The following is a 27,015-nucleotide window of genomic DNA, read 5'->3' on the forward strand; positions in this document are numbered from 1 at the left end:
TGAACTTGACACCCAGCTCTATAACTGGTGGAAAAAGAAAAATACAGCTTTGGAAACACCAGTAAGTGGAGCTTTTTATTCTCCCATGGCAGAAAATGGCCAGTGGTAGTGGTTAACAGCTAAAGCTAAACATAAAAGCACTCAGGCTGTGATTTTAGGGTGAAAATGAACCATGGAAGTGTCCTGTACCCTGGTTAAACTGCTGCCAGTCTGCGGCGACAGCAAGCTTGTTGGTTGCTGTCAAGAATCCCTAATCAAACATGGCAGGCGAGTGTCAACCTGCACAAAAACCAAACCAGATGGCCACTTTTCCTGACATGCATGTTGACCTGTGAATGCACCGGCAGTTTTCCAGGGGACAGAAATGAGTTTGACCTGTTTCTCTGCTCAGTTTTCTGCTTTTTCCTTCACTTTGTCACCAGCTCACAGCAGGACGGCAGAGACAAATGTTAAAGTAAACATCTGGCGGTGCCATCGAAAGAGGGAAGAAAAGATTTGGAACAAAAGCAGGAAGTGAAAATATGGAAAAACGTGACTTTCTGTGTTAAAATCCAGCGGGGAGGTGACATTTACCAGGCGGAGGATTGCACACAGTCCCGCAGATATCAACACTTTCCTGAGACCAAAAACAGCTCCATCCTCGCCTCAGCAGGAAGCTGCAGGGACGCTAAAGCAGATCTGTAATCACGCCAGTATCTGGGCCAGGTTTCTGAAGATGTTCGTAGCCAGAGGGGGGAGCTTCTTTATCTCTCTCTGGTAGTCCACTCTCTTTAGGATTTTAATTTTCTCTTCTCAGCCCTCAGAGAGAAAGGGAGGAGGTTCTGCTGTGATTTAACGCCAGACGTCTTCTTCTCGTCCAAAACGAACGTCCTCCCTCCACCCTGATTAAAACCAGCTGGAATTTACCTTTACCTTTAAATCTGTTGGCATGTGGTTGAATAATCAAACAAAAATCAACTTTCTTAGGTGTTTTTTAAACCAACTTTATTTATAAAACACAGAAGACGTAAATAAAATGTTTTATTTTTTATTTTTTAGCAGGAGGTACGCTGATCTGTCGTGGTGAAACTACAACAGCGTGTTGCTTTAAACACTGCTGCCGCTGCAAGGAATTGTGGGACGCCATTCTCTCCTTTCCTTTTGTAAAGGAAGCTCCAGTGTCTCCTCTGCTTATAGGAGATAAGATAGGAAGCACTGAGGCTCCTTGGACCAGCTCGGATCATGGCCCTGCTCTCAGTGAACCTGAGGAGCTGGTTCAGCACCACAGACAGCGACACTCAGCAGCAGAAAGATCAGTTATAATCTGTAGCTATGCATCATCACTGACCTCTGACCTCTGACCTCTTGCATTACAAGTTTGTAAAGAAAGAAGGTCATCAGGAAATGAAACTGATGTTTAATCGTCTGTGTTTTCTAACATCAAAATGATGAACTGTTTATTATTTGAGCTTCTCACTTGTATTTTCTGACATTTTAAAAACCAAAATATGTGATTAATCAATAAAAAGTGCAGCTTCATCCTTAATCAAAATAATCAAATACTTATCTACATATTTATCTACATTGGCTGAGTTATTAGCAGCGTGCTGTCTCGAGTTTTACAGGTGTTTTTCAATAGAAGACAAAACAGCCAGAGGCTCTGAGTGAATCCTTTATACATTCTCAACATATATTTCTGTAGAAAACAAATATATTTACATTTTTACAGACTGTTTTTTTACAGTACATACAGCATTTACATATAAATATATAGAGAGATTTACAGCGTTAAAGTCAGTGCTGTACAAACTGTATCATCAGAACATATCCACACGTCATTTCAGATTTCTTCATGTTCAGACACCAGTGATGATCCTGGTTCTACTTCGTGTTAATGAAGGACTCGCAGCGCTGCAGAATGAGACTTTTCTGGAGAGAAAAAGTGCAACAAAAAGCCAATTTAAGTGAATTTGTCCAGCAGCATTCTGCAGCGTTACAAGTCCCAAGTGACCTGCACCTGGACCAGAGAGACCTGTTAGTTACACGCATGAAACAGGTGGAAAGTCTCGACTAAAGGCTGAAGGTTTGTGAAATAAATAAAGATGCAGCTGCTCTTTGATTCAGGTTCAGTTTGGTCCTGAACCTGAGGCAGATCTGAATCCTCCTGGGTCACATGGTGAGACAGCAGATCTGTCCCAGCGCCTGCACTTTCAGTCTTGAACGCTTAAATGAGCGTCATGTGCCACCTTGTGGTAGAAGAGTGTATGTGCAAGTTCATATAACCCACACTGGTCTTGACGCCGCCTGAGAGACGAGTCCAGAGCCGAGTCTATCCCATAATTCATCGTCACACCGATCCAGTTATTAGCTGTGATGCAATTACTGCTAATTAGTTTTAGGACTTAAAATAATCAGCTTAAATATTATTCAACTCCAAACAACATGCATTTACAGCCAATCCTCCACAGACATTTATCAATAAATACCAAGAATCTATTGATCTTGACGAGGCTGATGAGAGGAATAAGTGTAAAAAGGAATATTTGTGATTTTGCAACCCTTTTCTCTAATGTTTTATCAGACGTAAACTGATCAAAACAACAGCATGTTATATGTTTTACATACACTGTAAAGCTGTGTGGTCATTTCATATCACAGCACCCCCCTGTGGACAAAACCCAGTTTGCCTAATGCAGCAGGAACGTTTGAAAAACAGCAGATTGTCAGATTAATTTAGTTTTTTTTAGGATTGAAGTTTAGTTTGTCTTTAGAATAAGTTAAATAAAAGCTGGTGTCTCAGGAGTCAGAAGTTTCTTTGCTGTTAAACAGGAAGTTTTACGGTGCAACAACAGCTGGAAATGACCTGTTGTTTGTCGACTGAGCAGTGAGAGGTTTGATCAGTTCAGAGTTTTATCTCCGCTGGGTCCTGACTCCCCCGTTCTTCTGCTTTGTTTTCAGGTGTATTTGTGTTTGTTTTTGACAGTTGCTCATCAGCTGCTCAGTGCCTTTGTGAAGGGCATCTGCAGGCAGAGCGAGCCGTGGTGAGGAAGAGGATGGCTGTAGTAGTGTTCGACCAGAGCTGCCAGGTTGGGGAAAGTCACCTCGCTGTCCAGAAATATCTGGTCCTCCTGTCACAGAATTATTATTACCATCAGATGGAGATAACTTTCTAGATAAAAAGTCAAAATATGAGGCAGAGCAGAGAGTTTCTTACCTCCTCAAACAGTCTGTAGTTTCTGGCTTTGCCTATACTGACATCCCACACCACCAGCACCTGGACAACACACAAGAACCAGTTTGTTTCGGTGAAATATTAGCTAAAGTTTTAGGAAAATAAACATTATTTAGACCCTGGTGTGACTATTGAACAGCAGGTAGACAGAGCAGAGGTAAAGCTGTTGTTGTTTTTACCTTGGAGGTTTTGGTTCCAGAGTTCCTGATGCCATACAGTCCGTCCTGTGGAGGGACGGGGCCGTCTTTGAACAACCTGCAGGTACAAACATCAGCATAGGTCATTGTGTCAAATACACTCCATAAAATGTTTATTTTCACTCACGTTTATTTGTTTTTTTTAATCTTTTAATTCAAATTACTTTGAATACTTTAAACTGAACAAGACATAACACAAAATAAAAAAGGTAGTTTTCTTTTTTTGCCACTAGGGGGCAGCAGCACAGCTCTACATGAAAATACAGTGTGAGTGTGATACCTTTCTACAAAGCTGGTTTCAGTCGTGTCGATGAACACAGAGTCTGGCAGCTGCACCTGTTCACAGAAAGACTCAGTTAACCAACATGTAAACATGTTAATCTGAGGATTAATAAAGTTAATCTCATTTTATAATAACTCAAATAATGATTTAGGTTTCTGAGATTTAAAATGAAAATAAAAATGCTACTACAGGAAATATCTGTGTGAGGAATTCAAGTTTGTTAAAGAAAATAAAGAAAATAAAATATCAGTGGATGATTTCACAGAGACTGAGAAAAAACTTCTTTAAAAAAAAAAATCTAATCCCAGTTTCAAAGCAAAGAAACTCAAATTTCCCACACAGTATGTGACACTGAACACACATTTTTACAGGTATAAACTTAAGTTAGTTTTTCAGATTCAGATTACTTTTTAGAAAATGTTTAACTAGATTTTTAATCTCTGCTCAAACAAATCTGGATAAATAAAGTTGTTCCAGGTGAGTAATGTGTTCTGATAAACATGAATATTCCAGTTTTACTTCAGGGTTGTGTCTTATCTTATTTTGAAAAGGAACTTTATTTATTTCTACAGTTGATCCAAGATGAAGAGAGGTTCATAAAGCCTGAAATAAAATGTCTGTGAGCAGGAGAGAGGTGTCAGTGGTTAAAGCAGCCATCACTTCAGCGTCTCTTACATTCTCGTAGTCGTCGTCAGAGTCGTCTCCTCCACCTGGTTTCCTCAGGTTTCGTTTCTTCCTGGACTCTAATGGCACCTCCTCTCCTATTGAGCGGAAGCTCTGGCCTTCTGGAGATGCTCTTCTGGTGGGAAAACACGTCTTAGTCACACTTCGCTTTTTTCTTTTTACTCAGACAGTTTTTCTTACTGATGTTCTACATTTCTGTCTTTGTGCTAAGCTAAGCTAAACACCAATCCCTGTGCTGACTGCAGAGATGAATCTGAGCTTTTCTGTCTATCCTGAAGGTTTTGTGTTGACTTTGTGTGTGTGTGAGTGAGTCCAGCTTACTGGAACGGGGTTCCTGGCAGTTTGGGTTTGGCTGTAGGCAGCGGGGGTTTGACGCCGGGTGGAGGAGGTTTGGGTATCACCGGCTTATTGTGTAGTCCAGTTTTGAGCAGAGGAGACAGTGGAGGGTGGATGGTGGACCCTCCGATGTTTGCAGAATGAGTCGGTACGGTCGGTTTGCGGAGGTTGCTCATCATGAGGTTGTTGCCCAGTGACTGGCTCCCTCCAGTGTTAAGGGGGCCGTGGGCGGGACCGTTTAGAGCCAACCTGGTTTCTAATTGGTCACAGATGGGCAGGGTGGCCGGGGATTGGACAGAAACGGCTGGCAGAGGCTTCCAGTCCCTCTTGTCGTTCCCAGGCTCCCCAACGGACGTCGCCCAGTTCTGAGTCCTCTTTAAGTTGGGGGGAGGAGGTGGAGGAGCACCGGACAACTGCTTCTGTAGGTGGGGAGCGAAGGGGAGAGGAGGAGGCGGGGCTTTGTTGGGGTCTTTCAGGATGGAGGGAGGTGGTGCAAAGGGCAGGGGTTTCTTGGGGAGAGGGGCGGTGGGGATTCTGTGCTGCGGCGGAACGGGAGGAGGGGGGCCTTTGTGGAAACCCGAACTGGAGTCCTGGCGGAGCTGGAACGGTGTTGGCACCGGGGGAGGAGGGTAAGAGGGGGGAGGCCCTGTGGGTCGACCTGAGGAGGTGAAAAAAGGAGAAATCAGACTTGTTTCCTGTTTTAAATAAAGTTTTTTTGTTCCTGCTTTTATTAATTCTGCTGTTCTCTTCATTGTAGTGGACTGTATTGGTCAGGTAATGGCCTGTGGGGGGGGGGGTCACCTGTATGCGTCGGCGAAGAGTCGCCGTCCGGCTTCAGATAGTCTTCCTCGTCGTCATCATCCTCCTCCTCCACATATTCTACACACAGGAAGAGTTACAACAGTTTAACAACACACTCATCACGTGTGTGTGTGTGTGTGTGTGTGTTCTGTTTATACGTCCATTAAGGTTGTCTTACCGTCATCTGCGTTAATGTCGGAGTGTTTAATGTCCATGGGCTTCTCAATTGTGCCGTAGAAACTGTCAGCATCCGAATCTGAGTCGCTATGGCAACAAAGAAAATATTATCATGAGGGAATGTGCAAAAAACATGTGAAGGGGACACATTTAAAACAGTTTGATTTTCTTTGTGTGGCAATAACAGCTAATGTGTAACCTCCGAACTCCTAGCCACTATTGCTGTAAGCTAGTTAGTAAAGCTAGCTCGTTAGCTGAGCTTCAAAAACAAATGAAACATAATTTTAGCCAATTTACAAAATGACTTAATGTGATATTTATTCTTTACTCCATTATTTACTATATCATTACTTATTTACGGTCCTAGATTGCTAGCTAGCATTAGCCAAAAGCTAACAGGTATGGGCTTCTTTAGCTCTTCTGGCCCACCTCCAGATATCTCATGGCCATTAATATTAGCTAGGCTATTATAAAAATTGAAAAACGTTGCTATTATTTCCTGCTTACTAATACAAATCAGTATTTTTTCAAATTACAGTAACTTCAAATATATATTTTTTTCGATTTATAGTGAGATCAGGCTCCATGAGCAGTGCTGACACCTATTAAAATGAACTGAAAAGTATATGATTTGAAAAAAAACAAACAAAACTGAACTGCCTCCATATAGAAATGAAACTGCAGAATTAACGTCTGGCAGAGAAAACTTTCTGCTGGACTGTGAGAGCCCACACTGATTAGTTCCCACTGTAACAGTAAAGATGACTGTGGTCACAGTGGTGAAGGCGTCGGGCTGGCTGTGAGAAAGGAGAAGTGTGTGTACTCTAATGGTGAAGAAAGACACAAGCTTTTGAACATACTGAATGGAGTTCTTTCTACGTTTGTCATGTGGCGTTACCTGGGAATGAAGGCCTCTTTCCGGTCGTTATAGTGACCTATCTCCCTCCGCAAGTATCGCATCCATTTCTGTAAGACAGAAAAAAACCAACATGTAGTGGTTAGAGGGATTTTATACTTCCACACTCGAGTCCAGACTATTTTCTGTTCCCTACTGTGACCAGCCTAACATAACTGCAAGTCTAGCTCCATCAAATCTGCCTCTGGCTTTTTTTACGAGGTGCAATCAAAAAGTTCCAAGACTGTTTCCGAATGAATTAATGCACATGCAGCAGGTGTGAGCAGCAACTTTCATGAGTCAGTATTCTGCGGCACATCGCAAGATCAACATCTGGACCTGGGTTGCAGGTGCAGTTTGTTCTGTAAAGTCTGTAAAGTGCAGTTGTTCTTACCCTCCTCTCGTCCTCGCTGGCTGCAGAAAAAAACCATGTCCTGTGCTTCTTGCTGAAGTGGACGATTTTAAAAGGAAAAACATTACTGGACGTTGTCTCCTCTGCTGCTCTCATCACTCTGTGGGGAAAAAAGGAGATAAATGTAGGAGTCACGCTTCTATACATAAGGAAATGTGTACATTAAATAGGTGTAGAGACGTGATTTCAAGTCAGTTTAATCTGAGTTAGCTGTACGTATAGTTACAAACAAGGTTTCTCAACACAGCCTACATAAAAAAAGATTATTAATTCTAAGAAAATATATTTTTTATGTATTTGTAGTTTACAGTAACATCTGCTTGTATTTTATGTACAGGTGTAAACCAACTGTGACTCTGGAAACTGTTACTGTTTGAGCAGCTGATGAATTTTCACTGACCTGTTGTAGCCGTTGAGAGAGAACGCCCCCTGTGGTGAAGGCGAGGTACTGCTCTTAAAGTAGTATACACAGCCCTTGTGGATGATGATGTACCTCAGTGGCCCTGAAGACAGATAACAGATATTAAGAGTCATTTTATTGTAGTTATAAAAGATAAAATCGGGCGTTTCCTCTTATTCTATCCAGGAACTCACATTTCATGAGGCTGAACTGGCTGCCTCCCTTCTTGTGGAGGTATCCTGCAGTGGAAACTCCCCCCGGCATGGTGAGGAGGTTCTGAGCCCCGATGGCTCGCATCGGCACCGGCCAGCACACCTCTGGAGACGACATGGTTCTGCAGCAGGAGGAAGAGATAAGGATGTTGTTATTACACCATCGTCTGACGGGTGATTCGTCTCAGGAGTTGTGCAAGATCATGGAAACGTGTGAATCAGAGTGGAAACAAACAAAAATGTTCCTGCTCAGATTCTCTGTGCTGAAAGAATGTCTGTTTATTTTAGGGAGAAAGGAGGAGAGGATTTAAACTCTCAGGGTTTTCTATCAGCTCTTACAGAAAAAACAAGAAACACCTGCCAACCACCAAGACCAAACACAACAAAATCCACAGCTGATCCAGCTACACCCTAATAATCTCTCCTGAGAGGACTCGCTGCCTCAGGAGAGCCCACAGACTTGATTCTCACTCTCATAAAACCAAAAAAGTGAAGTTTAGTTTTCAAAAGATGCTGGAGCCATAAATCCAACCAGCACGATGCACCCATGTGTTATTTGTTGCTGTATGGTTAGCGTGTGCTAACATGGAGCTGGCCCATTGAGCCGTGCAGGAAATGCTTTTTTAATCTGGCTAGCCGGTGTCGACAGCTTCAGAGGGTTTCCTCAGGAAGCCGTCCTCTAACTCAGTCCGTCTGTTACCTGCTCAGGTGTTGCCTACTCCTCTTGAACCTCCTGCTGAGTCTCTGAACAGCAGTGCCCTTCCTCAGCAGGCTGCCCGTGGAGGCAAACATCGTGGACGCTAACGCCGGCAGGAGATCCATTACAGGAGACGCCATGACTGGAAACAGGACTCAAACTGTCTCAGACCTCCCTCCCGGCCTCTCTTTATTTCTTTCCCTTGATTTCTATCTCTCTCGCACATAAATAGGGAGCGGCGGTCAAAATAAACAACTGAAGTTCTTCATCCTCTAATCTGTTTATGTGTAACTTCCAGCTTATCAGGAGCATCTACTGACCTCAGAGGGAGTGTGAGTGAGTGAAGCCCAGATTTCTTGTGAAAATCCACTCCCTTTAACTGAGATAAAAACCTGCAGAAATTGTAGTACATCATCTCATTCTGCTCGGCCTCGGTATGTCTCAAGAAAACCACGTCATCTCAAAGAAAAATGTTTATACTCGCTCCAAAATGACCGCAAGGCAGAGCGGAAAAGCTTGCAGCTTGTGCTGCAATGAATCATACAAAACCAGCCCCCGCTTCAGGACTTCATGGTGTTGGACTCGTTTAACCACCTGCCTACTCTGCAAAGGTCTGTTTCGGAAAGTTTAGCCCCTAACCTCCCTGCTCTTTGATTCCACCGTCAGAAAAGTGGTTTCAGACGCTGTTAGAAGTCCTTTGGTTGAAGAAGCGTAAAGTGAGGCCTGTGCAAACAAAAAAGTTGTTTGACTCTGGAGGAGTCGGAGAAAATAATGTGCGTGACTTTAATTCAGTAACAGAAGGCTGATGGATGATGGTTCGGATCCGAGGAGTTGATTGATCAGAGAGTGGGGTTGAGATGTGCTTGAATGCTTTTGGTGCAGAGATGGGAAGAGTTTTAGGTGTGATTGAACTGAATTTAACCTTTTTAAGTTCTGAGTTCCACGAGAGACGGACAGTGTGGGATTTCTTAGCTCTTAAAGACGACATGTGTAAGACCTGTGTTGATTTTGTTCCACACCAGGAACTAAAAATCATGATATCTCGTCCTCTGTCCTTAAGCTTTGTGGAGGTGCAAAGGTCTGTTCACCAAAATAATCCTCCTTTCTGAAGCTAAAAATATTCACAACTACCTTATTGAGACTTTGTCCATCAGTTTGCTTTTTAGCTGATGAAAATCTGTGAAATTTCCTTCAGTTGAAACGTTAACACCCTGTTGGCAGAATGAGCATCATTGTTTCAGGCTTCAAGAATAAAAGAAAAATAAAAAAGTGATGAAATTTTTAGGCGTCTGAGTCTGGACTGAGAGAGGGAGGGAAATGGAGAGCTGATAAAAAAACAACCTGCCTGAGAAAGGATCTATCACGAGGGTTGAGCTGCTGCTTTGTTTCTGACCTCTCAGTGCTCTGCTGTGTGTTTAGTTGTGTGTGTGCGACGACATCTAAGTCGATCTTCAAAGCCAATCATGTGGTTTGTTCCTTCCGAGTGTCCACTGTGATGTTTACTGATAACCGGCCAACACGCAGATGAAACTGCAGCAGTTAACTAAACCTCATCTCAGTCCGTCCAAGGTCAAAGGTCACGGGCTGTTTATCATCCACACGAGGATTTCCTAAAGTCCTCGTTCAGCTGCAGCAGAGGCGGCAGACGAAACTGAAACAACGCGATGGCGCTGTGACTGTGTGCGCTCAGCGTTTTCATGTTTTCTGAAGGAAACGGCCTGAAAGTGGAAGTTTTCAACTGTTGTTTCCTTTTTCCTCTGGCGGAGGAGGAGGATGTGTGTTTCAGGGGACAGGGCAGGAAGACGACTAACGTACCGACTCACACTTCAACTTCATCTGTTTTCATCTGCATTTGGCTTCTCATCTTCAAGATACACTTACGCTTCAACAAAAACTGCATCTCCTATTTGTTTGATTTGTCAGTTGTTCTTTCTAGAGTCTCTGTTTGACAAAATCACAGAAAGTTTAAAAAATCATGTTTATTATTGTCAATATTTCTAATCTAATTTATTTATGTTCCTTGTATCACAGTATTTGCTTTTTACTTTTACCCTCTTATCTCTCTTTCTTAGTTTATTAACATTGTTTGGCACCAATATACCAAGACAAATTCCTTGTGTGTGTTTAAACTTTAATTGTCAATAAAGATGATTCACATTTGTAATATTATGATTTTAAAAAGTATTTTATAAGACAATTGTCGTGATATTACAAGAAAAAGTCAGATTATTTTCTGTGTAATGTGTAAAACGTTGAAACGACGACAGCTTTGTTGTTGAAATCTTAATGTTTTTCCCCTCTGCTCTGTTATTGTGTTGTTGCTTTGTTAGTCAATAAACAATCAAACAAAACATCCCCAAAGATCTGTCAACAGTGGCTCTAATACTCTAACATTCACAATGTACACTGGGGTTAATAAAATACATCGTTACACTGATGTCTGTTTTTTGCCCAGAGGCCACAACAAAAGGAAATCACATCTCTGAAAAATCCTGTAGATTCACCCTGTTTGTCTGAATAAATTCAGATCACACAGAGTGAAAATGTGCAACCAAACAGTAAAATACAAACTGTGAGCAGGGTGACAGGATTTCTGGGTATTGAAGTTTAGTTTCCTCTCACAACAACATGCAGTAAGAAGCTGCGAACAACAGGGTAACCTATGAAAACTCTGATCCCTCTCACCGCCTTTAAAGCTCTCCATCCTGGACTCTGCTGATGCTAATCAGAGAGCAGCTGTTTGACAGGAAGGGAAGCACAGGAGCTGCTTACATACCAGACTCATTCAAACATATTTCCTCCCTCCACACACACACACACTCACACAGCATAAAACAATGTGATTTTGACGTGACTCTGCCTCTACTGGTAAAATGAAATGAAGCTGTAATCACTGTGGAAGTCACTGAGAACGGAGATTACTGTAAACCTGAAGACAGACAACAGCTCCGCGATGAGCAATGTCTAATTAGTAGGAACTTAACACTTAAAATATCCTGCGATCATCTGACACGAATAAAGCTTCAATCTGATACAGGATTCTGAGGAATGACAAAAACAGCCTCTGGAGAACGTGTCTCCTCTGAGGAAAAGTCAGTAAACGTCTCATCTGTGTGGAAACAAAGAAAAAAAAGATGACTGCATCACTGACCACAGCAGACTGACCAGGATTTGAGTCATTTTAGGGAAACTGAAATTGAAACTAGAGCAGCGGTGAGATGGAAAACCCCTGATCAATCACATCACAGGACAGCGCTCCTGTCATGTTTCCTCTTTACAACAAGGGGAATACTAGGTATTTGTACGTGCGGTGCAGTTTCACACACATTTAGTTGATTTGTGTCTTGATCCAGTAAAGACTGAGGTTTAAGTTCTGAGTGTTGACATTCATGTGAGTGGTGCAGGAATGAGTGTTTTGAGAGGTTGTGTAGCATCACTCTGCTTCGCCGTTTTACCAGAAAAAAACTGAAAATCAGACTCTGCGTCTCGTCCTTCACAAACTCCACCAATCACATAATCATGGCTGCCTGTACGTAGCCTGAGAGACGACTCCCTGGGCTTAAAGAAAGTTTATAAAACACTGCTCACCCCTGCTTAGTCTGTTACCACCGTGACCCGACTGACTGCTCACAATGCTCTTCACTGTGAGGTTTGAGAGAGCCCTGCACCGTTTAACCGATTTGGATGTGAAAACCCTCAAATTCAAGCACTTCCTCAAACTGATTATGTCATTGTGTGTGTGTATATTTGTGTGTGTGTGTTGCCGTAAACCAAATCCCAGTCCGAATTTGGTGATTTGCCAGAAGATGTTTAGGTATTTAGGCTAAAACGGAGTAAAATCTGGCTGAAATGTATTTTTTAAAAGACGTGTATGTGTGTAAACATTGATCTGTACAGTGTTAATGTAATTTCAGTTCCTGTGGTTAACGCACAAACTCCCATTAAGTTTCACCTATAAACACTACACATCTGCCAAGAACTCACTGCAGCTCTTAAAGGTCACTGCTGGCGAATGTGACCTAGATACATTTTCTAGAAACTCACAGAGAGACTGTAACAGTAAAAATGAAACTCATCGCCCACTGATGAAGACCATGCAGCATGGCTGAAAGCTCTCGAAAAGTGGACATCACAGGAAATCACACACCTGTGATGGTGTGGCACAGATTTCAAGAGCTGCCAGGTGTCTGCTACTAAAACTGGTGCGACTAACCGACCGCTTTAACCATGAAGTGAGAATAAATTGGTGTCTTTAGGTTTAGATGTGATTATTAAGCCCCCACTTTCCTTCCCCAAGACCCACACATGTACACACACTCAATGCAAGCAGGCAGATGTAAAGGTCACATGTAAACCGCTGTCCCAGCTGCAGACAAACGTCCGTCCTGCCCTGGAAACAGATACTGTCACACAGGGCTGCATTTTTTAATCTACAGCACACTTCCTGTAGCCCCCAACCCCCCCACCTGTCTCCGACGACCGACCAACAGCGGTTCCTCCACTGGTTCAGCTGCACATTCTCACTGCAGCTTGAGAACGTGGTTTTGAAATGAATAGAAACTGGGGATCAGAGGGTTCAGAGCTGCAGTGTTTCCTCCTCCACTGTGGTTCATTTACCCAGAAGCACCAGTGACGAGGGCTGTGAGAGGATGTACGCCAAAGACCCATCTGAATTCTGATGGTTTTGAAAAGGTCACTCACAGGACTGAAAAGACAAGAAGCCTTTTGGATTCATTTCACTGATTCACTGATTTACAGTTTGCTACACTCAGTATTTTGTGTCAGGCTGTAAAACTCATGTTGTAATTGAGGCCTGTCACAACAAATCACGGAAAGACGACATGAGTTATGACTAAAAATAACCTCATATGTTAAGGGAACTAACATGTGGACTAACAAAATACAACAAAAACAAACGTGGTGGAAGCCAAGAAGGAGAGAGAGTCATCAAAGGTCTGATTATCTGATGGGTCTGAAGATGATCTTATCAGATTCTCCTGTAGTGTGAGTGATTTTACCCTCCCTGATCTGCTCTGATCTGATAAATACTAAACATGTTCGGTATTTACAAATCCTGATGTGTGGGGGAAAGCAACAAACAATAGACGTCGTTTACGCTAAAGTCGTCAGATTTGGAGTTGTGAGCATCCAGACTCTAGTTGTTGGTGGTGAATCTGTTAGTGTGTGGTGTGGCTGTGTTGGTCATCACACACTAACAGATTCACACCAAACTGTGAAATCTGACATTAGCTGTCACATTTGCTATGTTGGTTAAGATTTTAAAAATCTTTTAATGTGTGGCTTAAGAGAGAGTCACCACTGTACTTTATCATATATTGTCTAAAACCTTTAATAAACTCAGGTACATCCAGAACTCTGCTGCTGGCCCACATCACTCCTCTCCATAACAACCTCCACTGGATTCAGATCAAACTCCTTCTCTGTACTCACAAAGCCTCCTATAACCAGGAACTGTCCCCCTTTCCTCTGGATCTCTCTCCCTAAACTCATCTGTAACTGCAAGAATTTACTCAACACTCACATTTTCAGAGCTGCTTTTAATGTCTGATTTAATGTCCGGTGCTTTTGTGTAAAATCATTCCTACTTTTGACCATTATTATTATTATTATTATTATTGCTTTTCATGCTTGCTGCTCCTCTCGTTATCTGACAGCTGATGTTGCTACAGCCTGTGGTGATGACTCTGATACTTCAACAAGACAGGGTTGAGAAACTGCCTCGCAAGTCATTAACAGACATGGATTTCATCGGTCAGACGCTCATTTACGACAGAAACATTCTAGACGAGTCAACAATGGCGTGTGGGACTTCCTTCTCCGTGCAGCAAAATACAAAAACAGAACAGAAACACGCAGTCGACTTTTAGTTTACACACACACACACACACCTGCAGCAGTGGCCTCATAGAAAGTTGAAATAGTAAAACCAGGTCCTCTTTCTCTACCTGTGGCTTCTCCTGTGCATCACCACTTCCTGTGTCCAAATATGGCAGTGCCACTCCACAGGAACTACACTGACATCACACTTCCATAACTGCTACAGGAAGGATTCCTCTCAGACACACACACACCACACACACTTTTTAAGTCTTTTCAACTGTTAAAATTAAAGAAGTGAAGCTGTGTTTTTGTTCTGAAGTTAAAAACCAAGGCTGAGAGAGCAGAGCGCAGAGGGAGAGCGTTGAGATTTTGCTGTGGCTACATGCCCACCTGAGGCTGAGACAGAGAAGACGTTTCCTGTAAATGTGGCCTTTTCTCTTCTGTGTGTGTGTGTGTATGACACAAACCCCGCTGACGTGACTGTAGCGCAATCTCATCGCCGCTCGGAAATAAAATGCATCTTATCTGTGAGGAGAAAAACCACCAGACAGATGTGATTTGGACGTGACTGAACTATGACCCATTTTCTGCAGATACAGCTGCAGCGGTGGAAAGTAACAAAGTACATCTACTCAAATACTGCACTTAATGTATTTTGTTTGCTTCGTTTGTTTACTCATTAATCGTGATGAAAAAGCTCTGATACGCCTGCTGCTGGTTCATTCTTGTGACCATGACGACAAAGGTCCAGTTTGACTACTAGTAAATATTGTACTTTTTACTCCATTACATTTTTTTTGCTCATTACTTTTCAGATTAATGTTTTAATAGATATAATAAGCTTATAAAATGCAATGAACCAGTGGTTCTCAATGTTTTTTGGTCCATAAGTTGTCAGCATTTCCACTCTAAATTCCTCAAATGGTTTAATATAAGTAACTACTCAAGGTATAAAAAGATCAGACGATTCAATACGTCACAAAAAATAAGAAGGAAAAATGAGTAAAAAGTCATTAATCATCTTATGATGTTACCTGATTGTACATTAAGTTAAACAGTAAAGTTCTACTTACACACTGTTGCATCAGTATTTACTAATACTCTGATAACATATCAGTTAAAGGACATTTTATTTTCCAATGAGCAGCTTTAATTTTAAAGTATTTTTAGCTGCAAGTGCTTCGGTAACTTCCTTAAGCTGGAATCTAAATGCACTGCTTTTACATGTTATGGAGTATTTATAGATTACTGTGGTTTTTCTTGAGTAAAACGATGTGAGCTTTCCTTCCACTGCTGCCCGGCCGCTCACCTCTCAGACCCATGCCCACACCTTACTGGGCCGAAGCGTCTTTGGATAAAACTGAGCTGATCGCTGGAAAAATTTAGGTCATGAACTATGCCCACTAACATCTGACGTGTCCTAAAAAGGAAATGACCCGCTGCACAGCCTACATGTATGTGTATGTGTGTGTAATACTACTCTTTAAAGTGGTGTTACATCATGCTGTATCAGGCTTCATTCACTATAATGTATCAACATAGTACACAGCTTTAATCTCCTCAAATCCTCCTGGTTTTTTGACTTTGTGTTGCCTTGATTCATTCTGCTTTTTCCTCTCAAAAGTTTTTTTTTATTCCTCCACAGTTTAAAAAAACAAAGATTTTCTCCATTCTCACAAGTATTATGATTATTTTGATTCAGAAAAACCTGACTTTACTTGACCTCACTGCAGCTTTTGAACCCCATGACATGCCTGCACAGAGATGGAGTATTTAAAGTACAGTGTGTGTCGCTGGTCCTGCAGCGTAGGTGTTACTCCTCCACCTGCTTGAAACGGTCAGTGCACACCTCCATCTCAAGCAAAGTTTCACATCTGGCGAAAGCTGGCAAATTGCTGTCATTGTTTCAACTGTACCGTGAGAAAATGAGTCTTTACTTCCTGTCTTCCCAACAGACATTATTTGCTCTCAATAGTATTGACTGGAAAAGGTGTCACAATACAAACTGGGGGTTCACCAAGTTAAGAATTTTGGGTGACGGCGTCAGCAAAACATTTTCATCTAGGTAAAAGATTAAAATAATAACTTTAATTGCGACCTTTTCCAGCTAAAATTTGCATCAACAGGAAAATATTAAGTTGACGTGAAATCCCTCAGTTGCATCACTCACCTCTTGTAATGGGGAAGAAACTTTACCAAATCAAACAATGACCAATACACATGACGTAAAACTCGTACGGAGCAGCTTTATGCCCAAGTAACTAAAACAACCACTTAATTAAAGATATCTGAAACCAGACAAAGAGAGAAACCAACCTACGTGACATCTCCTCACTCCCATGAAGCGACCTGACAAGATGTGTGAAACAAGTGGACACAAAAAGCAAAGGATAAACAGCTCGAGCTGCACCGGGTTCAGACTTACATGATATTCCTGTGTTCCCGAATACACATCTTGACGCTCTGCTTGGTATTCCGTGCAGACTTCTTCCTCACGGATGGGGCGGACACATCAGTGGACATGACAGCGGCAGCACGGCGCGGAATACCAGCATACTTTTAAACCGCGTGGAGCGACGGAAAAGGACGGATGCACGGTCAGATGGACCGAGGGTGAAGAGAATGGACTGGATCACAGGTTTGAGATTAAAATGAAAGCTGAGGCTTGGAAGAACCGAATCAGAAAACAGGCGGATAAAAGAAAAGATGGACGAATAAATGGAAAGCGAGATCAACCGAGAGTAAAAATATGATTTACAAAATAGAAGAAGATAGAACAATCGGTCTTGTCGCTAAGAAGGTCTGTTGGTGGTCTGCACCCCTGATACTCCGCCAGTCGTTTCCTGAAGGGGCCTCCTCCTCCAGCCCCGGCTTCTCATTGGTCGACCAGCAGCGACATGTTCCTTCCTGCTTCCTCGGAGCTGGTACGCGATTGGCTGCCGGATGCAACCCACACACACATGCCTCACACACTCGGACAGACAGGACCTGAGAAAGAGGCTTGGGGGGAATTTCCATCCCTTAAGACTGGAACAATACATCGGTCAAGCACACACACATTTATGTATATATGTACTCAAGTCTACAACAAAGACCTGAAACGTAGCTGTTCCTGTCTGAGGCTGCAGGTGAACGTTCATGTTATTTTCTAGTTTGTAAAAGTGTGGTGTAACAGTGACTTCAACTGTCTCTACAGCTTCCCTGTTGTCTACTACTTTTATATCTTGTAGTCCAAATACACATCTTCTCACGCAGTTGTGAACACACAAGTATTTCCCCCACGGTGAATTCCCACCTCAGCGTTCCTTAATTAAAACATTAAAGGACAAGAAAACTGATAATGGAAAAACCCTTGGTTACGTTCAATTATGATGATTTTTTAAAGTCCGAAACAAAATTTTTGGTTCAACTATCCACACAAAGCAACTACAGTTTGTTTAAGGTTTGGGAAAGATGGCTAACAGCAGGATTTGAACTCCAATCTCCTGAATGAAAGGCAGATTATCTACCAACTTTCCAGCTCACCAAATACAGATGGTACTGAAGGTTGGTATTCGACAGAAACCTAGAAACAGAAGAGGCTCCTGGATATTGTAAGAACACAACAGATTGTTTCCATAAGATTTAAAGATGTTTTTGCTATTGCTACATAGCTAACGTTAGCATTAGCAGCTGTTTACTCAACAAGAGCTTCGACCATTGTTGCGTTTACAAGACAAGAGGTTAGAATACGTCATCTGGGCAGCGCTACCTCTTCATCCTCTCATGTTAAACTAAGGGCAGACTGGACTCACCATCATAACGTGGTTTTACAACACAGGCTAGCTGATTAGCATGCTAGGAAGAAAAGTGATAGAAATAGAAGCAAAACAAGAGCTAACATTGGTTTATTTCTGCCAGAAGAGACGACTCTTGGTGAAAAGTTTCAAAGTTTCTTATAGACTGATAAGTAAACAGCTGCTAATGCTAATGGTGGCGTTACCAAAAACTTACATATTTCACCTTTAAGTATTAAAGCATAAGTTCAGAGAAATTTGTCTTTTTTCTGTCAGTTTTTTTCTGACTTTTGGCTGATGTTGTGATCGATAAGGAGCCAGTCAGCAATGGTAGCTGAATTGGGGGGCAGGCAACTTGGAGAGAAAGTAAACACTTTATGAATAGAAATACTACCGACACTGTATTCATACAAAGCTGGTTGAAAATCCCTGACTGACTTGTAGCTTTAGCTTTTTTTAACCAAAAAAACGTTTCCTGTCACAGTTAATGTTTTCTAAAACAGTTGCTCATGTTCTGTACAGATGATTCACAGTCCAGTTTCACATCCACTGAAGCCTTGGAGTGCTCCAGCTTTGAGTCACCTCACATTATTCATGCAGAAAATGAATTGGAGTTTTACACTGAATGCCTGAAATAACTACTCCCACTTCCCACTCTATAAATCTTATTGACACAGCATACATCTTAAACGCTCCCTTGAAAAGAGTCCGAGAGAGATTGAATGTAACGTCACACTCCTGTGGCATTCTTAAGATTCTGGTGCCAGTATTATTACCCACAATGCAACACAACCAACAAGATTTAGATGTGTTACGCTTACCAATTTAAACCTAAAATAAGTTACAACAGGCCTAAGCAAATGAATGACGGCTGAATACCATTTAGCTGCGTCAGTTTCAGGATCCTGGAATTGTCCATGCTGGCTCACTGCCACGCTGTCATGATTTACAGGGACACACAACGCCTGTACATTTCCTTCTATGGGAAATCAAAAAGACTTTTAGCACATTTCTAAATCTACACACTGAGGAAGGAAACATGTTGTTGTTATTCTTGTGCTACACAAAAATAAATACACAGCGAATGAGAACTTCAATCTATTTTTTACTCAAAGTGTGAACGACGTCAATTTATGTGCCTCAGAAAGTACTCTTTCTCACTCTCTTGCTTTCGATTTGCTACTTTTATTTTACATACATTTTACTTTTGCAGGCCTTCTATTTGCAATTCGAATAGTTGCATTGTGTGCACTGTTTCAGATCCACCAATGCCACTTATCACCTGCCTAATATTGCACCGCCAAAACACCTTGACTGCAGTGTAGCAGGGAGGATTACAGGGTTACAGGTACATTAAAACGTTTGCAGCCGACTACTTTGTCGCTGTTTCAAGTCACTGTCACTTTTTTAAAGTGTTATGATTTTAATCTTAAATTGGATCATTGGATGTCTGGATCTTAACTAATCAGAGAAACAAGCTGAGCAAACAGCCGCTCTGACGTCCAGGGTCCGCCAAAGACCGTTGTAGAGAAACATCAATTTTTAACGTAAAACTGTTTTACTCAGTGTTGCAGCTCAACTAGCAGCCTGCAGCCGCTTACTGATATCCTGCGTCCGCACAAAGTGCATCAGAGAAACACTTATTTTTACTGTGAAACTACTTTATTCACTGTTTTTACCACATGTAATTACCGTGTCCATTTGTTTTGGAGAGGAGGAGACCTCTGAGGATAATTTACTCCTGGTAAAAACCTCCTGAACGCCGGACACTTAAGGAATCGAAACCTTCAAATGGCCCTTAATGACTTGTATGAGTTCCTTAACAATCCACAACATATCTCCGGATGTATGTGGTCTACAACAACGTTCGGGTAGGTGGTACGTGTCAAAAAAACATGCCCATGAATGTCATTTCCCAGCTCAGACAATCACACTGCCTCCGCCATTCCACCCAATACATCTTAGATAAACCCTGCATCCATCCTACATTCTCTACACATCTTGAACACACTCTATACTGTGTCCAATCATGTTATATACATCCTGCACTCCTGAGTGAGTCATGTACACCTTCTATAAATATGTTCTGCACACATGTGCGTCATATACACCCAACATCAAGAGGCTGGCAGACTAGTGGTTTCACACGTAATCATCAGTGTGAGGACAAAAACACTCCAGAGAACTAATTCACTTTGTTGTAAATCATAATCACATCTCAGCTTTTGGCTGCCTTCTATAGAGCGAGCTGACCTTTTTCCAATGAGCGGAACAGCAGCACACAATCTAACTTAAGTTTTGGTTGCGAGACCTCTAACCACTATCCGCAGCAGCTGAAACAGTGACATGTTAGCGGCAGGAACACCAAAGTTAGAATGCAAACTAAAGCACAGGTTGTCTTGTTGCTGCTGCAGCTCAGTTGCACCATCAGATTTGAGATTAAAAGTGACTGAGGCTGAAGCAGATACAGTCTGCACCATGGGTGTAGTCCAATCTCAAGGCAACAAAGATTACGCAGCTGTTTGATCATCATGCTAAAGGCCAGATTTGAGTAACAGTAACTCATCTTAACCATCTGACAGACACACCAGGGTGTCATGCAATCTTTAGACACTTTGTTGTGTTTGTTTGTGCTGTTGTGTAAAGGATCTGAATAATACTTCCACCACGAACAGTCACATGATGACACAAACAGACATTCCAGTTTTTGCCTGGTAGTGATATATAGTGATTTTTTTGGTTAAAAAAAGGATCTTACTCTTTAATAAAAAGCTCTATCTCTGTAGGAATCCTATCCATAATGTTGTCAGACACTTATAATAAAAATCTGAGCCTGTCAGTGGCAAAAACAAGCACTTTAGTGGATGTATTTAGACGTATTCTTTCACCAATAAACACATGTAAATAAGGCCAAAACTAAACAAAAAACCTTAGTTATCCTTTAATCAAACAGGTATAAAATACTACACTAACAGCATTACGTAAATGCCACAAAGGTTGCTAGCGGAAAAACACAGGAGAGAGTATTTTTGCAGATCAGTTAAGAACCTTGTGCTTTACGTGTTTCAGACCTTATCTAATGATGTGTTCCTGTAATGACTGGCATACATGCTGGTTAACCACAGAAGATGCTATGGCAGCTCCAGCTCCACACGGCCTCTGATCAAACTAGATAAATAAACTCGGTTCGGTGACAGTGGTAGATTCAGTTCATACTATATATGAACCAACTTACAGTACAAAGTTTCACAAGGATGTAGCTGTACTGTAACACAGTGAAGTGTGTGGTGTGACATATGATATTCATATTACCGAGGACTACTGGTTCCTGTTGCACTGAGTCATCCGCCCAGTCTGAAACCACCAGCCCTTCGTTTGTTAGCAAGCAACACAACCAGAGTGAGTCAGAGCAAAACTTTTCTTGACCCAACCGAGCAGTCTCAGCTCAGTTTCCAAACATCAGGCTGCTGCTGCTCGTTCTGTGTTGAATTCAGTGACTAATACTTCAATCATCTGATATCTGAAATCACTAGCAGTGATGTCAGAGGTGTTGCAGAGAAAGAGGCTCGACTATTTCTTGTCCTGTTGTTGTCATCACACACACACAGTCCAGCTGCATCCATTCATACGCTGCTCATTGAGCGTCTCAAACCTCTAACATCAGTCATCAACTCGTAACCATTAGCCGCAGTTAGCTGCTCAGCATTTTGGGTTTGTCCTTCAATAGAAATGGAAAGATAAGTCTTATCTGTTACACTTGTTTCCCCACTCTCTTTTCTTTACCCTCCGGTTATGTCAGGGATCTGATGTTCACCCGGACTTCGCCAAGAGACAGGACAGACCACTTGTTGGACCCTGATCAATCACAGTTCACCAGATTTCAGGACGTGCACGACACACGTTGGTAATCAAGAGGGAGTTTTGGGCGTTGAGGACTGACTTTGCTTTTCCACCACCGAACACTGTTCAACCTGTCAAGTGGTTACAGATCCACATTGTTTCTCGGTGCTTTACCGAGAGGGTGTAGAACAAGAGCCAGAAAAGACAAAAGATTGTGACATCCTGGTCCTTTTGTTGGGATATCGTGACGAGTCTCATATGCACCGACTACGAAACATGCAACTTTAATGCCCCAGAACATACCAATAACTGCTTATGCACATTATTTAAAAATAATGCACTCACACACACACTCATTTTAAATGTGTTTCCTACAGTTGGAACGACCAAAATAAAATACATTTAGTTTTACTTCAAGTCCAGGAGCCAACAGCTGAACAACAGGACCAGCTGGAGGCTACAGCAGGTTCAAAACAGGATGCTAAGTATTATCAATGAGTGAGGCATCAACACTCACTGAATGAAGTCCATGAGATGCCACTGAAGCCTCTGAAAGCTAGTAAGAGGACCTTTAAGGCTGAATTATTTTGCTACTCGTACTGTCCCCAAAGATTAAGAATTAAGTTAGATGCAAAAATTCTTTTGAACTGACTCCTTCACATGTCGACAAAAGGACGACACGCCACTGAACATTTTACATCCATTTATGAAGGAGACAACAAGAGAATCAGCTGCACACAGACACATCTCACTGTGCTCTGACTACTTTACGTGACTCCACATAAACCAGACGCCGTGTGCACAAACGGGATAAACAAAGTTTATTACCTTCTCACCACGAAGTAGTCAATTAAAAAAAACATGAGAGAGTGGAAAACAGAACCAGATGCTTCTGTAACACCACAGTCCTGCTACCACCAGCATGGTTTAGAACGAATATATGTAAACTGCAGAGGATACTGACAGTTTACCAAGGACCTCTGAGCTTTAGCCCCAGCTTTTCTTACACTGCTGCTGAGTTAGCTTGATGTAGCCAACAAAAATGTACATTTAACACCTTTGTGCAGGATTCACATTTTTCTAATGAGTTGCAGGAAGCTGGAAGCATCAAAAAGTCGCAATCAAAGTTCCCAACCAACTCGAGGTGCTAACATTAATTAGCGAGCTAGCTACAACTGATAAAATCTGCCATTCACAGTTGTTATTTCAGTTGGAAAAATTCTCGATAATCAAAAACGAGAAGCTACTCTTGTCTACTTCTGTCTGAAATCAAGAACCTGCTGTCTCAGAAATCTCTACAAATGACCATTATCACTGTAAACTGCACACACTACAGTGGTAGACTTTGACAGGTATGGCAATTAGGGTGGACAGTCCACATTATTATAGTCTGCATTTCACAAGATAAAACTTTTTATGACTTTAAAAGAAAAACTTCTATTATCTAGCACTATCTGCCAGCATATAGGAGCTTTATAAGCGTGTACCTTTTCTCTCTGTCTCCACAAATTCACCAATTATCTCCAGCAAGAAGCAACATACTGTATGTGACTGTTCCAGCACACAAACCAGAAAAAGTTATCTGAATGACTTGCATTTCTGTAGAGAGCTGCACTTGCTGTGCGTAGCAGATTAAACAAACCCTGCAGCCATTTATTAGCAAAATTTTTGAAACAGTCCATAAAGTGCACATATTAACTAAACTGTTAAATTTGAATTAAACTCACCCATGGAGCGCTGCGTCAGCTGTGTAGCTCCTCTGTCTGTGTCTGTGTCATTGGGGGTTTGAGCCCTGCAGAGCTCCGCTTCAGCCCAATTCACTTCCTGGCGTGGCGATTCAGAGCTGCTCTATGAAGTGTCGTGACACCCTCCCTTCAACCACAAGAGAAACTGGCTGCTGCGCTCATACACAGACAGGCAGACATACAAACCAATAAGGCAGCATAAAAAACAAGAAGCATGGCTCTACTCACCAGAATAAAAGCACTCTGCAGGAGTTTTCCTTGAAATGTTACCAGAAATAAAAATAAATGTGATCAAATTTCAGCGGCTGTTTGACTGTAGCTAGAACTTTATGAATAACTTCCCCTTTACAGTGTAAACGGATGATTCCTCTTTACTGTCTGGTCAGCAATTATGTCATAAACAAACACCCACACAATATTTAACCTAAAGCCTGCTGCCATATAATCAAACCAGTACTAAGGGTAGTGACTGGAAAAAGAGCCTAAACCCCAACAGGTGGCATTTATAACATTAAATTATGTGAGAGAATGAGAATACTGTTGTAAATGTGCTGCTTGACATATGTAAAAATATAATATTTGCCCTGAAAGCAGCAGAAAACAGGAGACTAAAGGAGATTAATCAGGGGGGTTCATCCTCTGGGGAGCATAAATGAATGTGAATTGTTCCTTTGATGTCCAACTGAAATTCCCCTGAAATAAAAGGGAGGGATTTATATCTTATATTTTTTGGTTTCATGAGAACACCCTCTTTTCTTACTTCAAAGGAGCTATTTAAGATTTTGCTATCACTACATAGCTAACGTTAGCATTAGCTGTTTACTTACCAAGAGCTTCAGCCATTGTTGCGTTTACAAGCATGGATTAGAATACGCCGTCTTCTTCGTCCTCACATGTTGGACTGACGGCAGACTGGACGCTGCAGCGACTCACTATCGTATTACAAGACGTGGCGGGGCTAGCTGGTTAGCATGCTAACTTCTGCAGAAGAAAAGAAGTGATAGAAACAGAAGCAAAACAATAAGTGCTTTCCACTGCTGGAGACAGCTCTGGGTAAGGGAAGGGACAAAGTTTAATGCTGAACTCGCAACTTTTCTTCTGGGCTGTTAAGTAAATAGCTGCTAATGCTAATGTTAGCTATGTAGCAGTCACAAAAACTTACCTATAACTTCTGTAAAGGCGCTATGTGGAGTTGTCTTGTAAACAAAAGTTATTTTTACATTAATCTCTAACAAACATGTTGAATGCACTTCCTCATAAAAACATTTGCAATACCATTTTTTAAAATTGAGCCTTGTTCCATGTCTTCTTCCATGTCTCTGCTAGCAGACTGCATAAATTTTAGCATGCTACAACCATCTGTGGATGAGTGGAACAGTGTTTTTCCCAAACATCTATTAACTTCTCCCCCATCTACTGGTCCTTAGGCGCATTTATACCAATGTAAAGTAATCTCGCCTGTTTCTCTTCATATCTTATCAACTATTTTGTCTCTATAAAAAGCAGACTGCACATCCTTCAGTAGCATTTATGGGTATAATTTTTATCACTCAGTCATTTGAGGAAGAGTAGATTTACTGCAGCTCTCCTTTGTCAGTTTACAGACAGTAATCATACTGTCTCTACAGTGAATGATGATCTCCACCGCAGCTTGTCTGCCTGCAGCGCCTGTGTAGTCTGGGGCTTTGTGCTGGTTTGGAGAACTCAGAACACTCTGCCACAAGATAAACAATTCCTCTCCTAAAACCGAGGGTTTAACACACCCTGAATTTGTGCTGAAGTTTGAACAAAAATATCCTCCCTTAAAGTAGAGCTACTGTACTGTAGACACAGGGTAAAGATTTCGACTTGTACACCTGTCTCAAAAAGATGTTTTGAGTTTTGATTTTGACAGGACTCTAACACATAATGATCTGACCTAAGGATGCTTCAGCACGTGGACTACTGACCTTCCGATTGGTGGGTAACCCCCTGAACCACAGATGCCACCTCCCAAACCTTAACCATCCCAACTACATGCCTAAACCGAACCCTAACCCAAACCAAATTCTAAAGTCTTAACCCTAAAACAGTCATTTAAACCTGTGGGGTCCAGCATTTTGGTCCCCATGAAGCTGTTGGACCCCACAAGTATTGTGATCTCCCAGTTTTCTGGTCCCACAAATAGAATAAAACCATCCCACACACACATGTTGCCTGACATTGCATAAATTCACATTCACTTCCTGAAAACCCTAACCCTAACCAGTGACCCAAAAATCTGGTATTTCCCAATTTGGAACACGGCTTTTGTCTCCGACTGGACAAGTGATTTAAGTCTAAAGTGATTTATATACCTTTGTGTGGACGCCCAAACATGTGGTGATACATGTACTCAGGTCAGATGAGGTCCTTGCTGGTTCTACCCTTCTGTAGCTGCTGTTTAACAGACTGCCAGAGACTTTTAGAGAAAACCATACACACGCCCATGAAGCATGGCAACCACAGCTGTTTCAGAAATGTTTGGGCAACAAAAAAGAGGATAAAAATGGCTAAAATTCCACTATCTTACTGAGGCAGTTCACCAGTTTGGGCTTATCTGGATGCCTTTGTGGGAGAAAACTGATGATTCAGCACCACTGATGATCCCTGTGAAATTTTCATTTAAATTTAGACCTGTTTTAGTTCCTCCATTTTAAAAATAGAAGCCGAGCTACACAACAGAACCAACCACTTTTACAAAAGGATTTACAACCAGTCATTATATTCCCTACAGCTGCGCAGTAATATCTGCCTGTGTATTCAACTGTATGAACTTAGTGCCTCTGATTTAAAAGTGGCAATCCACAAGACCTTTAGTTGTATTGTCTCCCCATCTTTGGTGCAAAGCTCTCACTGCTGTAGCAAAGGATGGCAAAGAAAGAAATGTACATTTTGGCCTACTTTTGTCCTTACTCGGGGAAATTCCAAATACACATACCATACCTCCTTTTTTGCTGAGTTGCCAGACAATTTAAAGCTAATATTTCCACAAAGGAGTCATCTCTCTGTTCTGCGAAAGCCCAATTTAGCTGCTGATGTTGAGCTGTCACTGTATTGTGTGGAAAATAATTTTCATAGTAAAACTAAATAATTACTGGTCTGGTTCCTTCCACAGAAAAGACTCAGTAATGAAACACAGCTGGTAGACTGCGTCTAACCAGCTGCAAACGCCACAACAACCTGTAGCTGAATTAATGAATTACAAATTTTTGGGGAATTAATGTATTTTTGAACACCATTATGAAAGTTTTACCTGCAGGCAACAGGTGCTAATTGCAGTTTGATAAATCTAAAACCTCCAGCACATCACAAAGGTCAGCAAAATCCTTTGGAGTTTTATTTCTGTCTTGCTGAAAACCATTTGTACTGGCTAATGTGAATTTTTTTTATATGTGAGTTTGGTTTTTACACAGCCCCATGTGAGGGTGGGCTACAGAGGTCTGGTAAGCTCACCTTTCTCTAACTCTACACCCCCAGATTTTTGTCA

General features: G+C 41.7%; 1 protein-coding gene across 6 annotated transcripts in view; it reads right to left on the minus strand.

Moving 5' to 3' along the window:
- Positions 1–1,638: 1,638 nt before the first annotated feature.
- The window catches only part of sh3bp2 (SH3-domain binding protein 2), a 39,549-nt gene continuing 14,172 nt past the window's right edge, over positions 1,639–27,015 (minus strand). Inside the window, exons 6-19 of one of the 6 annotated variants that reach the window (XM_018702542.2) lie at positions 24,335–24,488; positions 23,490–23,659; positions 7,591–7,730; positions 7,397–7,499; positions 6,979–7,096; positions 6,588–6,655; positions 5,691–5,776; positions 5,513–5,590; positions 4,697–5,369; positions 4,367–4,490; positions 3,689–3,744; positions 3,391–3,466; positions 3,194–3,253; positions 1,639–3,107 (exon numbers count right to left, since the gene is read on the minus strand). In XM_018702542.2, coding sequence (XP_018558058.1) covers positions 2,970–3,107; positions 3,194–3,253; positions 3,391–3,466; positions 3,689–3,744; positions 4,367–4,490; positions 4,697–5,369; positions 5,513–5,590; positions 5,691–5,776; positions 6,588–6,655; positions 6,979–7,096; positions 7,397–7,499; positions 7,591–7,726 — 1,716 coding nt within the window. In that variant the 5' untranslated portion in view covers positions 7,727–7,730; positions 23,490–23,659; positions 24,335–24,488 and the 3' untranslated portion in view covers positions 1,639–2,969. Of the gene's footprint in view, positions 3,108–3,193; positions 3,254–3,390; positions 3,467–3,688; positions 3,745–4,366; positions 4,491–4,696; positions 5,370–5,512; positions 5,591–5,690; positions 5,777–6,587; positions 6,656–6,978; positions 7,097–7,396; positions 7,500–7,590; positions 7,731–8,308; positions 12,690–16,571; positions 17,144–23,489; positions 24,107–24,334; positions 24,489–27,015 lie in introns of those variants that run through there. The other 5 variants (XM_018702540.2, XM_051072770.1, XM_018702538.2 and 2 more) reach the window with 5 other exon arrangements.

Source organism: Lates calcarifer, linkage group LG9 (genome assembly GCF_001640805.2).
Source record: "Lates calcarifer isolate ASB-BC8 linkage group LG9, TLL_Latcal_v3, whole genome shotgun sequence".
Lineage (NCBI taxonomy): Eukaryota > Metazoa > Chordata > Actinopteri > Centropomidae > Lates > Lates calcarifer.